General features: G+C 38.0%; 1 protein-coding gene across 1 annotated transcript in view; it reads left to right on the forward strand.

Annotated features, from left to right (window-relative positions):
* The first annotated feature begins 2,048 nt into the window (after positions 1-2,048).
* LOC124138416 (scavenger receptor cysteine-rich type 1 protein M130-like) overlaps positions 2,049-12,076 on the forward strand; it is a 39,191-nt gene continuing 29,163 nt past the window's right edge. The window contains exon 1 of the mRNA XM_048389799.1: positions 2,049-2,172. Coding sequence (XP_048245756.1) covers positions 2,049-2,172 — 124 coding nt within the window. The remainder of the gene's footprint in view (positions 2,173-12,076) is intronic.

The following is a 12,076-nucleotide window of genomic DNA, read 5'->3' on the forward strand; positions in this document are numbered from 1 at the left end:
GACTTTCCTCTTTGATTTTTTTCTCTGCGTCATTGATACACGTGATTCGCTTTCCTTTGATATCACCATTTATTTGAACATTGATAACTACATGCGCAGGGTCCGAGGTTCGCAATAGTAGCATATTCTCTTCTGGGACACATACAAGAATGATGCTTTCTGTATTGTGTATTATCGGGATTTCCATAATATGTGCCACTACCGGTAAGAGTCTTAAACACGATTTCACACCATCTGATTTCTATCACTGAGTGACAGGGTGATTGTATTTAATTTAAAAGCGCAGAACTTTCTGTCACTGTCATCAGATAGATTTTCCGGGTACCATAAGGGGTACGATCAACCAGGTCACACATTTTTACCACTCGATGTTTGCTACTCTCAGAAAACAGTATAATGAACTTATTTAGTAACAGCGGCCAGAAGCTTAGTAAACAGAGAATTAACTATCCTGCCTGGTGGGTTTCACGAAGATGCTGAAGATATAGTAAATGTCACTTATTAAATTAGTATAATTCACTACTTAAATTACACTGTAAAAGAGTTGAGAATGTAAACACATACAAGACATGATCAGGAGTGTGTTTCAATCCTAAACGGTAAGCACATTTGGTGTGTTCTGTCTAAACCCGTTTAGGCTTTAAACACATGATATGAGCTATCACCTCATAGCCTAAACACCACCTAAACACAGCATCCCAAAATCTAAATAGTTTAATAAAGTGTATATGACCAGGCTATAAGTCAAATATGGATGAGATGTATGATATATACTATTCCAAAAATGAAACGCATAGGTGTTTCTGAATTTAAAAAAATCCTCTGATCAAAGAATATGTCAACTGAATTGATAAAATATGTTATAATTCTGTTTATGGGAGACTTCTATGTAAATCTGTCCTTTAAAAAACCACCAAAACGCAAAACGTTGTGTTTGATAAGCCGTTTTACAAATTTCTGAAAACACATCACCAAAACGAAACCAAACTCATTTTGAACGCGCAAATTGGGCCATGAGTTGCATGCTCAATATCATTAAAATCAAATCTTAGTTTTCGCTACCGCTAAACAAAGATCTGAGGACATCGTCACGGGTCACGTCAGAACGACCTTTCATCCAACAAATCAGAGCGTCGCTTTCTAGATGATGACAGTGAGAGTCGGAATGTGTTATCTTATCATGCAACCAAGAAATATTTAACACGGGGTATTCCGAACGACAGTTACGGGTTTTATATATGATTATATCCATACAATCTAGGCCATCTATAAGCCATTCTAGAATGTTCTTCTTATCAGTTTTATTTTTTTTAATCGAGAATACGTAAAAAAAATGTTTCGAAGCGTAGTCGCCAGTTTGAAACTAGTACCGTAAAGCTCAAGAAAGCTGCCTTCTGATTGGCTACTGTCGATTTCTTGTCAGTCATTTCACTGGTCGGTCAAAATTCGCGAAAGGTCGTTCTGGCGTGACCCCTAACGTGATGTCCTCAGATCTTTGTTTAGCATAGCGAGAACTAAGATCTGAATTTAATGAGATTGGTTGCATGCTGTATCTGTCTATAAAATGCCATGTCGCATTCGAAATGTGAAATCAGTTTTGAAGAGTTTCACGACGGAATCATTATGCCATGTATAGACGCTGCGACTCGCAATATCGCCATTGGAAGACTAGGGGCTGGTGAGTCGCAATCTTCAGTTGCATGACGTCTAAATGTAAGCCAGAGTACGATTTCTCGACTCGCAACACGCAACAACCTTACGGGTACCACAAACGACCGTCCACGCACCGGAAGACCTCGAGTCACCACAGCAGCTCAGGATCGCTACATCCTGGTCGTCCATTTACGTGATCGTACTGTTACAGCTGAGAGCACAGCGGAGGATATCGGGGCAAACAGTACGGTACAGACTGAGAGAGGTTGGACTGAGAGCCCGGAGACCCTACTTCGGGAACGTGTTACGACGTCAGCATCGCGTCCAACGTCTCCGCTGGTGCAATAACATGTCGGCCTGGAACTTACGAAACTGGAGGCGCATATGGTTCAGCGATGAATCTAGGTTTCTTCTACAGTGACGGGATGGACGAAACAGAGTTTACAGATGGGTCCATGAACGTTATGCTCCTAACTGTGTACGTCCAGTGGACAGATTCGGTGGAGGAAGTGTCACGATGTGGGCGGCGATATCCTACACCAACCGTACTAATCTTATCCATGTCCAAGGAAACCTGACGGCTGTGCGCTATAGGGACAATACACTGCAAACACCAAAACGTCGTTTTTTTCCGTATATGGTCATTCGACGGAAAAACGACGTTATTTGGACGTTTTCAAACCATCGTTTTTCCGTCCAAATAACGTCGTTATTTGACATCGGAATTTACTGGGAGAGAACGATACCGTTAAGCTCCTCCCTTTCTTGATTGACATTGTCAATCAAGCAACAGCGTCTACCGGTATTTCTACTTCTCGGTTTTCATTGGTCAGTCCCCGCGTGTTAGATTACAGGCCCGCGTTTGACGCAGCACTCGAAGCGCTTAGCGGAAGTATTGAAATCAATCGTTCTGCGCATGCGGATTACTTAATGCCTTGACCAAATTTTCCGTTCTGTGCATGCGCGCTTTCGCGTATTGTTTCCTAGATTTAATGTCACCACTATTTGACAATGGTTCATAAATACAGTCACGTGAAGGTTCGGAATCGTAACAAGTAACTCCATTTAAATTGAAGAGTATCCCCAGTGATATGGGAGATTCCAAGATGAAACTATTCTATGGCTATCTAGGCTGCCACCCAAACCGATCTAAACGGGACCCGATAGCTTATTGTATGCTATATAGTCATATGGAAGTGGACAAGAACTATACATTGTATTCCGGCCGATTGTGTTCTTGCATTTACTTATAAGTCAGGAAAATGGACTTAAAAGGGGAGTTGTTGAATGTAATTATTTTAATTATTAAATGTTGCCTATACACTAATCTGGACGAACTTCTCATCGTTCTGTTTATGTCATCCTATATACTATTAGTATGTTACCATTCTAAAGTCAACCTCTCACATAACATTATATTGTTCATAGTATCAAAGTTTAATCAACCATATCAAGAGCAGCGATTTAAACCACTGAAACACCCAAACACAAGGCTGTTATCAAGCGCTAGTGCAGACGTGATGCATCGTAAAAACTGTATCGTGATGTCTTCAGAAATACAATTATACTACGAGATAGTACGGCTAACGCTGACTCACCGGTGGAACAAAGACAATATCGCTAATACATACGCTATAACGTATTTGAATGTTAATACTAAAGACAAACAATCATTATTTTTGCAGTGACGATATAACACGTATACACGTTTATTGTTAACTTTCATCAGTTTTGCTCTTCATTTTAATAACTTTGTTTTCACATATATATGTAGCAATACCCGACAAGCATGTCATACATAATTATGGGGCAGTTTTCAATCTTGTACTGACTTACTCTGGTGTTAATGAGCGAAGTTTATTGGCTTGTGTGTAAAACCCCGTTTTTCTGGTAATCCTATTATTACTTAGTTTATTTCTATCTAATGACACCCTGTACTCTGGATCATGGCTCCGTGACTATCCATAACAATGAAGATGAACATTCAGTTCAAGTAAATGAATGAGTTTGTTTTGACGCTACAGTCAGTCAAAAAACCAATGCTGTGAGGTTTGATAACGCACTTCTACCAGGTCGAACATCGTGGATCCTCATTTTCTGCCTAAAGAGAATCATAGTTCATATGCTAATCCATCTGGGAATACCCCCCACTCAAGATGACCTTACTTGTTGCTAAATCTATCATCTATCCTCCCAATCTCACCCCCAACGCTCCAACCCCCACTCTCTCCCCCCCCCCCCCGCACGCACGCACGCACGCAAACACACACACACGCACACACGCACACACGCACACACACACACACACACACACACATACACACACAAACAACTGACCTAAATAACCTGGACAGGAAATACTGCTGATAGCCTCTGGTCAACTCAGCCGCGCCACCGCAAAATGTTCGTCCAACTCTGCAGGGGGCATTCTCAGTGGCTTCAAACGCGCTGAAATGTTTTCGCCTTGCATCCAAGATGCCGGACAAGTGAAATCGTATGAAATTTGGCTATTTTAGGTCCTATCTCTTTTTTGATTACCCAATACAGTCAATTCATAGTTACACGGTTGTGAAGAAGCTTACAACTTTATAAGACTTATTCATCTCATTCCAAAAAAGCTACTCGCGCTCACATAAAGTTGTAGTTATAATGTCACTGTTTTATTTCTGTAAAAATATATCACATGTTCAACAATAACAATTAAGATGAACATTCAATTTCCGATATAAGTAAATGAATAAGTGTGTTTTACGCCACAATCAGTCAAAGACAAACGTTGTCCGGTCTGATGACACACAATCTACCAGGTAGCACATTGTGTACACCCTATCCCCATTGAAGTCTCCACTGTGGGTATTCCTGGGGACGAAAAGGCCCCATGTACCTAGAAATTTCATCAATACATTCATGCGCGGCATTCTCTGCCTAAAGAAGATCATATAGTTAACATGCTAATCCAACTCGAACTACCATCCCGCTCAAGATGAATGTTTTATGTAACATCCAACAGGCCCACATTTACGCACGCACGCACGCACGCACGCACGCACGCGCACACACATATTTGGATTTACCAATCCCAGAATTGAGAAGACGTGCGTGACATTATAACTACAACTTTATGTGAGCGCGAGTAGCTTTTTTGGAATGAGATGAATAAGTCTTATAAAGTTGTAAGCTTCTTCACAACCGTGTAACTATGAATTGACTGTATTGGGTAATCAAAAAAGAGATAGGACCTAAAATAGCCAAATTTCATACGATTTCACTTTTCGGCATCTTGGATGCAAGGCGAAAACATTTCAGCGCGTTTGAAGCCACTGAGAATGCCCCCTGCAGAGTTGGACGAACATTCTGCGGTGGCGCGGCTGAGTTGACCAGAGGCTATCAGCAGTATTTCCTGTCCAGGTTATTTAGGTCAGTTGTTTGTGTGTGTGTGTGTGTGTGTGTGTGTGCGTGTGTGCGTGTGTGCGTGTGTGTGTGTTTGCGTGCGTGCGTGCGTGCGGGGGAGGGGGGGGGGGAGTGGGGGTTGGAGTGTTGGGGGTGAGATTGGGAGGATAGATGATAGATTTAGCAACAAGTAAGGTCATCTTGAGTGGGGGGTATTCCCAGATGGATTAGCATATGAACTATGATTCTCTTTAGGCAGAAAATGAGGATCCACGATGTTCGACCTGGTAGAAGTGCGTTATCAAACCTCACAGCATTGGTTTTTTGACTGACTATAGCGTCAAAACAAACTCATTCATTTACTTGAACTGAATGTTCATCTTCATTGTTATGGATAGTCACGGAGCCATGATCCAGAGTACAGGGTGTCATTAGATAGAAATAAACTAAGTAATAATAGGATAACCAGAAAAACGGGGTTTTACACACAAGCCAATAAACTTCGCTCATTAACACCAGAGTAAGTCAGTACAAGATTGAAAACTGCCCAAAATTATGTATGACATGCTTGTCGGATATTGCTACATATATATGTGAAAACAAAGTTATTAAAATAAAGAGCAAAACTGATGAAAGTTAACAATAAACGTGTATACGTGTTATATCGTCACTGCAAAAATAATGATTGTTTCTCTTTAGTATTAACATTCAAATACGTTATAGCGTATGTATTAGCGATATTGTCTTTGTTCCACCGGTGAGTCAGCGTTAGCCGTACTATCTCGTAGTATAATTGTATTTCTGAAGACATCGAGTTACAGTTTTTACGATGCATCACGTCTGCACTAGCGCTTGATAACAGCCTTGTGTTTGGGTGTTTCAGTGGTTTAAATCGCTGCTCTTGATATTGTTGATTAAACTTTGATACTATGAACAATATAATGTTATGTGAGAGGTTGACCTTAGAATGGTAACATACTAATAGTATATAGGATGACATAAACAGAACAATGAGAAGTTCGTCCAGATTAGTGTGTGCGCGCATTAATTGTTTTATTAAATGTATCTTCGAGAGTCAGTAAGAAACTAGAAATAACTGCCTTTGTTCTGTAAACCTCACCAAGTTTCAGCTTTCGCCTCTTCCTTTGTGGACTGAGGTTTCACATTTGTAAAATGATCTCTCTTATCTGTCTGTACCATCAACTTAACTGCCCTCACCCCCTGCAGTTTTCCCGTCCCATATTGCCAAGCAGGTGACCCACAAGGAGGAATACCGCCCTCCCTCAGTCCAGTGATACTGTGCCTAGCACAATATGTTGGGGATATGTAGCCTTGCTGTGGGCAAACATATTGTAACAATTTGGCAAACTTTGATATGTAAACAGCAAATATTATTCAGTTTTATTTCAACAAAAACGGAAAAAATCGGATCCTACTTATTTTGTGGATACCATAACAATAAATCAAGCCAATAGATCGTTTGAGCTGGCATGAATATAAAAAATAATAAGCAAGTCGATAGTCATAATTCCCTCTGTTTGTCCCACGTGAAATGTTCTTCATGAATAGAATAGATGGCTGATAGACGTTCGACCGAATAATATCATTTGCTAACTTCAATTGTTCATCTAATTTCCATGAATGTATGTTACATAGTTCATATGTTCATGGACTTCTTCACTGAATGTATAGTGTCGGGGACTACTTCACTTGAGGATAAGTAACATAAATAATGATGATAATTATGATAGTATTGCCATTATTATTCCTTCAGATTATTAAAAAAAAAGTTATTATGTTTTCATAGAGAGAAAGAGGTATGGAGATTGTGAAATTATTTTTAGCATCGGAATTGTTAGCATAATTCTTAAAGATATTATGTTTTGTTTGTTTGTTGTTAAATGCTGCACTTAGCAACGTAAGGATATTAAAATATTACATTTCGGTTCGGTTGTATTTTTATATTTGTATCATTTTGCAAATGTTACAGAGACCTGATAAGGGATATATAATAATGTATAGTCGCTATTCTTAAAGTAAGAATATGTTAGATTTCTCAACCAGAAATATTGCACACAAGAGGATAATAATATTTCATGACACTATTCAACGTCGAAGTCAACGATATTTGTGTATGGTATTGCTACATGACACGGATACGTCATAATAAAGCAGTTAGAAATTGGCATTTGATGATATAAGATAGCTACGCGATAAATCACAAAGAACAAAGAAGGAAGCGATATTTATTTCACGATAAAACATTGTTCTATCATGACGTCATTTATTGAGATTCGAACATGCACTCGCAACTTGAAAAGTAAAAATTGTAAATTTGACCTTATTTTTGAGAGGTATGTGTCTAGTGAGTTATTCCCAATAAATGTTGCTGGAGAATCCGAAAGTGAGAGTGATATGACAATCGGTATTGGGAGAAAAGGTACAGATGATTGACGAGAAAATTGTGAGAATATGCGGGACCAAACTCAAATCCTAAAAAGGATTTATCTAGCATGGCCGCTGTCGGATTCTATTCAAGGAATCATCATTATTTAAGTACGGGTAAATATTGTAAAGCGTGTATTTTTTCCTAATTTAACACCCTAAAAGAGGCTGTACGTAATGTTGACATCTCATATAGAAAGAAACGAGTCTCGGTCGTTGTTTATCGTACAATAAACAACTCCCACTCGTCGTTTGTTTCTTAATTACATGACCATATACACTAACATTATATCTTTTCATGTTTATCATGAGAAACCATTGCGACAACATAGGAGCATGTTTCATGATTCATCATAATAAATGACGTCATTGGATGCTCGCAAAAACGCGAGCTCATTCCGATCCACTAGTGGCACCCGCCACAAACACATCCAAAGGCAAGCCAATTGTTCACCCGAAAAGGCAGAGACATCTGACATCATTTTTGTCATTGATACGTCAAACCTGGAAATGCCGTCTACACGTCCAACACAAAGCCCAAGCCAGGACCCAAATACTTCAAACCCGGCCAAAGTTCTGTTAATTACATACATTTCCCCCTAACCTTAAATAATCTATACTAGTTCTGAAGTAAATCGTATTTACCCGTATGAATCGTCTTATGTTATTTATTGCCGATAAACAGAATATGCATACTTTCTGAAAGTACTGTGTGATAAGTCACGCACCAAACCTATACTCTCGATATACATGCTGCTCTTACTTAAAAAAGAATATTGGGTTAACAAGATACGTATATTAAAGTACCATGCTTTCCTGATGTGCTCTCATTCTAATTTGAAATAATGGCATAAATAGTTACCACTCATCTTTCAATAGTTTTCAAGGTTGGGTTAATCACGAACATATTTGAATATGTACAACATCTATACTTACTTATCTTTATACTTAAAGGCATCAGGTTTGTCTGTCATAAGACCCCAAAACAAATATGTCCAACACAGCCTAATATTTGGCTCTTGGCTCCTTGTTCTTATATTTTATAAGTATTGTTTAAACAACTGTTTTTTTTCTGTAAAATATGTTCATTTCAGAAATAAGATGTTATTCTAGCATCAGGTCTGTGGTACGTTTACTGCATCAGCATTACATTAAAACGATATTACATTATATAAATCCACACAGAGGAAATGCTTAACATTTATCTTTTAAGGAAGAGTGCAGGACGACTTGCTTTATACATATAAATGTGGACATATATGTATGGACATTTGGATGATACAGATATATACCTCCTTAAAGATAGTGTTCGTAGATGACTGTAGAAAATGGAATAATTATGTGAGTAATCGGGTTAATACCACGTTCAGCAATATTTAGCCATATTGCGATATTGGTTTCCAACATACAAGACGGACCATGAAATTATGACTTGAATTTGGACCTGGCTTTCTGGTGTGATGTAACACCCCAGAATCTCCGGTAGAAAAAGGGATCAAAGCACGAATTAAGATCACGAGATGATACTGATGTATACATCTGGACATATATTTGCGTAGTATTACTACCTTAATTCATCAGTATATATGTATTTTGCATAAAAGGATATTATAGGATCGACGCTGACATGCGCATATAACCTATTCACCAGTGCTGTAATATTTCATTTCTTCTGACACATATCGACACGAGAAATTATATTTAAATTTAAAAGGAGCCCAAGTGGGATAGAAATTTGAGTCTGAACCTGTTGAACAAGGCTTGTCTCATTTTGGGCTATAGCATTGCCGCAAGGCCTGGACGAAAGGGAACACCTGTTTGCACCCATTAGATACCAATCACAACTTCTCTCTCCAAACGAAAACAAAATACGAAAAATGTCGGAAGTGTATCCTTCTAATTTTCTATTTAGATACATGTTTTAACTTTAAAGTAATTATATGTATCTCATGTATTATTGGTATCTGTGATGCTGGTACCGTTTTGTTGTCATTGTGTAGCTTTTGTGGAGTTATTATGAATATCAAATACATGCCTTGAAATATGGACTTGTGAAAGAACTCATCATTGAATCATTTGCATTTAAATTAATGCATATACCATTTACTTGGCGTGTATGGACATATTATCCATCTACTTATACACACTTATTATGGACATAAACAAAATTTCATTGTACCTTATTATTTAAAAAAATACACGTGAAGATCCGGGTTAGAATAGGCATTCAACAACCCATGCTTGTACGAAGGCGACTTGGCTCGCTGACTTGGTTGATGCATGTCATCGTATCCCAAATGCGTAGATCGGTGCTCTTGATGATAATGACTAAATTGTTTGGTCCAGACTGGATTATTTACGAACCACCGTCATATAGCTGGTATATTGCTGAGTGCGGCGTTAAACAACAAACAATCAAACACAATCTATATAATTATTAAACACCTTCCAACAATGAGAAATTAAACTTATATTTTCTAAATATTCTGTTATATTTATAACATAATTTGATTCATAATTTAATTATTGCGTTGCTTTCTTCCCTGTCATTCAATGTGCATGTTCAAACCCCTAAACTTTTAATATTTCATTTTTCATAAATGGCTACGTTAGTGCGTTGCCTGGATCTCTCGTTACCTATTCACAAGAATAGATTAAAATAATTTGTTTTACTATCATATTTCTTTTGATCTAATTCATAATACGAAATTGATAATTCATTTATAATAGTATAGATCATATTCGTGTATATCACTATCTGATGCTAAGGTTTTATTTCAGAAAATATAATTAATTCAAAATGTAGAAAGATACACAATTTGCAATTATTTGACTTTTAAACTGTACAAAGTATGATATAATGATCAGAATGCCTGTAACGGGTAGTATTTAAGAAAGAAATATTTGTCGAGAAGTCCCATTTTTCAGATATGCCCTTCAGTAGTATTATTGCATATCTCCAGAGAGAGGTTTACATTGTAGTTCTCATTATTTGTGGATAATTCAAAAAGCAACATAGAAAATATATATGCTACCATGACGAAAGAATACAGAGTATACATAACTCGCAATTCTATATATTCAGCAAACAGCCCAAAACCGAAACTCCACAACATATCCGATTACACTGATTAAGGCTGTCCCAGTTCTCCATGCAATACTGACGCCCGTTCGTCTCCCAGACCATACAGAATAAATTTAAAAGGAATCCAGCTCAAGTCTAGAACGATTTGGCAAGCCTAGATTGCCTTAATTCTATCCATGAAAGTAAGCATTAATAAAAAAATATTGTTCTTGTCTGCTTCAGATTATATTTTGTAGATACTTATTTTAACTAGGAAAATTGTACTGACACCGGCGCTGTCCCTATTGAAGCTATCCATAAGAATTTCGAATTGCCGTCCATTATTCGATGTCAATACATCGATGACAAGTGAGGATATCATAAAGTAATCGTTGATGCCGCGCTACACTTTGATAAAAATTATAATCAAGTTGACTGGTGTGTACATTACTACAGTGAACATGTACATGACCATGCCCTATTAATCAAGTGCCGTAATGTCAAATACTAATTTATTATTGTGTGATGAATTTAACTGGATCAGTGGTTACATGTGATATTAATATTCCATCAATTTCTTTCCTGGTTGGTCCATCCATGTCTACAAAATGAAAATAATACAATTAAAATGGAGCATAGAACAATTCTTAATTTCAGGCTAGAGCTGTGGAAATCTAGACTTTCCCAATCATTATAGACCTGAGTTGGTCTCATGTTTTACATTATTCTCTTGGGTCAACGTCACAGCTCATACCATACACTAACAAGACCAGCTTGCCCCCCGCCGGAGCTCCCGGATTTTGGTTATATCATCTAACATGGCCAACTCTGCTCTTAAGTAAACAAGAACCTAATCAGCGAGGGGTCCTTTATCATCCCTATGTGGCTGCTTATAAAAATCTGATATCTTTTCCCAAAGACCCGGTTAATAATATATTTTCTGCTGAATATTCGAAACAAATAGAGTGAGTTGGTACTACATGTACATATGTATACGGTTCTATTTTAAATGACTGCAGCGCTCCATTATGAAAACAATTTGTTTTAACGCTGCTCTCAGCAGTATTCCAGTGATATATGACGGCGGTCTGTTGTATATGAAATATATGCAAATTGAATCTTGAATCTTGAAAGTTGTAACATTTCCGCAAATAAGTATCACATGCAGTATACAGTATATCAACTGCAATATACTGTATACATCAGTATACAGTGTGTCGCGAGCTCTGCGCTGGGCTGGAGCACACATTTCCTACCCCTCTCCCTTCGGCAAACACATCACTAGGGTTGCAACGAGGTCACAGGTCAGGCGTGCACTCGTCAGTTGTCTAATACGGTCAAGAGTAAGATCTTCCGGAAGACCACTGCACTGGAGGTATGTGGATTATTGAGGAGGTACTACGTGTTTGGAACTGGGAGTTGAACACTAAGCACTTTTAGAGAAGAGCTCACAATAAAACGTTAAGGACTCGCGGACGGACTTGTGTTTTCATTTCAAGACGTACATTTATCAGGTTGAACTTC

This window comes from Haliotis rufescens, unplaced genomic scaffold, assembly GCF_023055435.1.
Source record: "Haliotis rufescens isolate VD_foot unplaced genomic scaffold, xgHalRufe1.0.p SCAF_8, whole genome shotgun sequence".
Classification (NCBI taxonomy): Eukaryota; Metazoa; Mollusca; class Gastropoda; order Lepetellida; family Haliotidae; genus Haliotis; species Haliotis rufescens.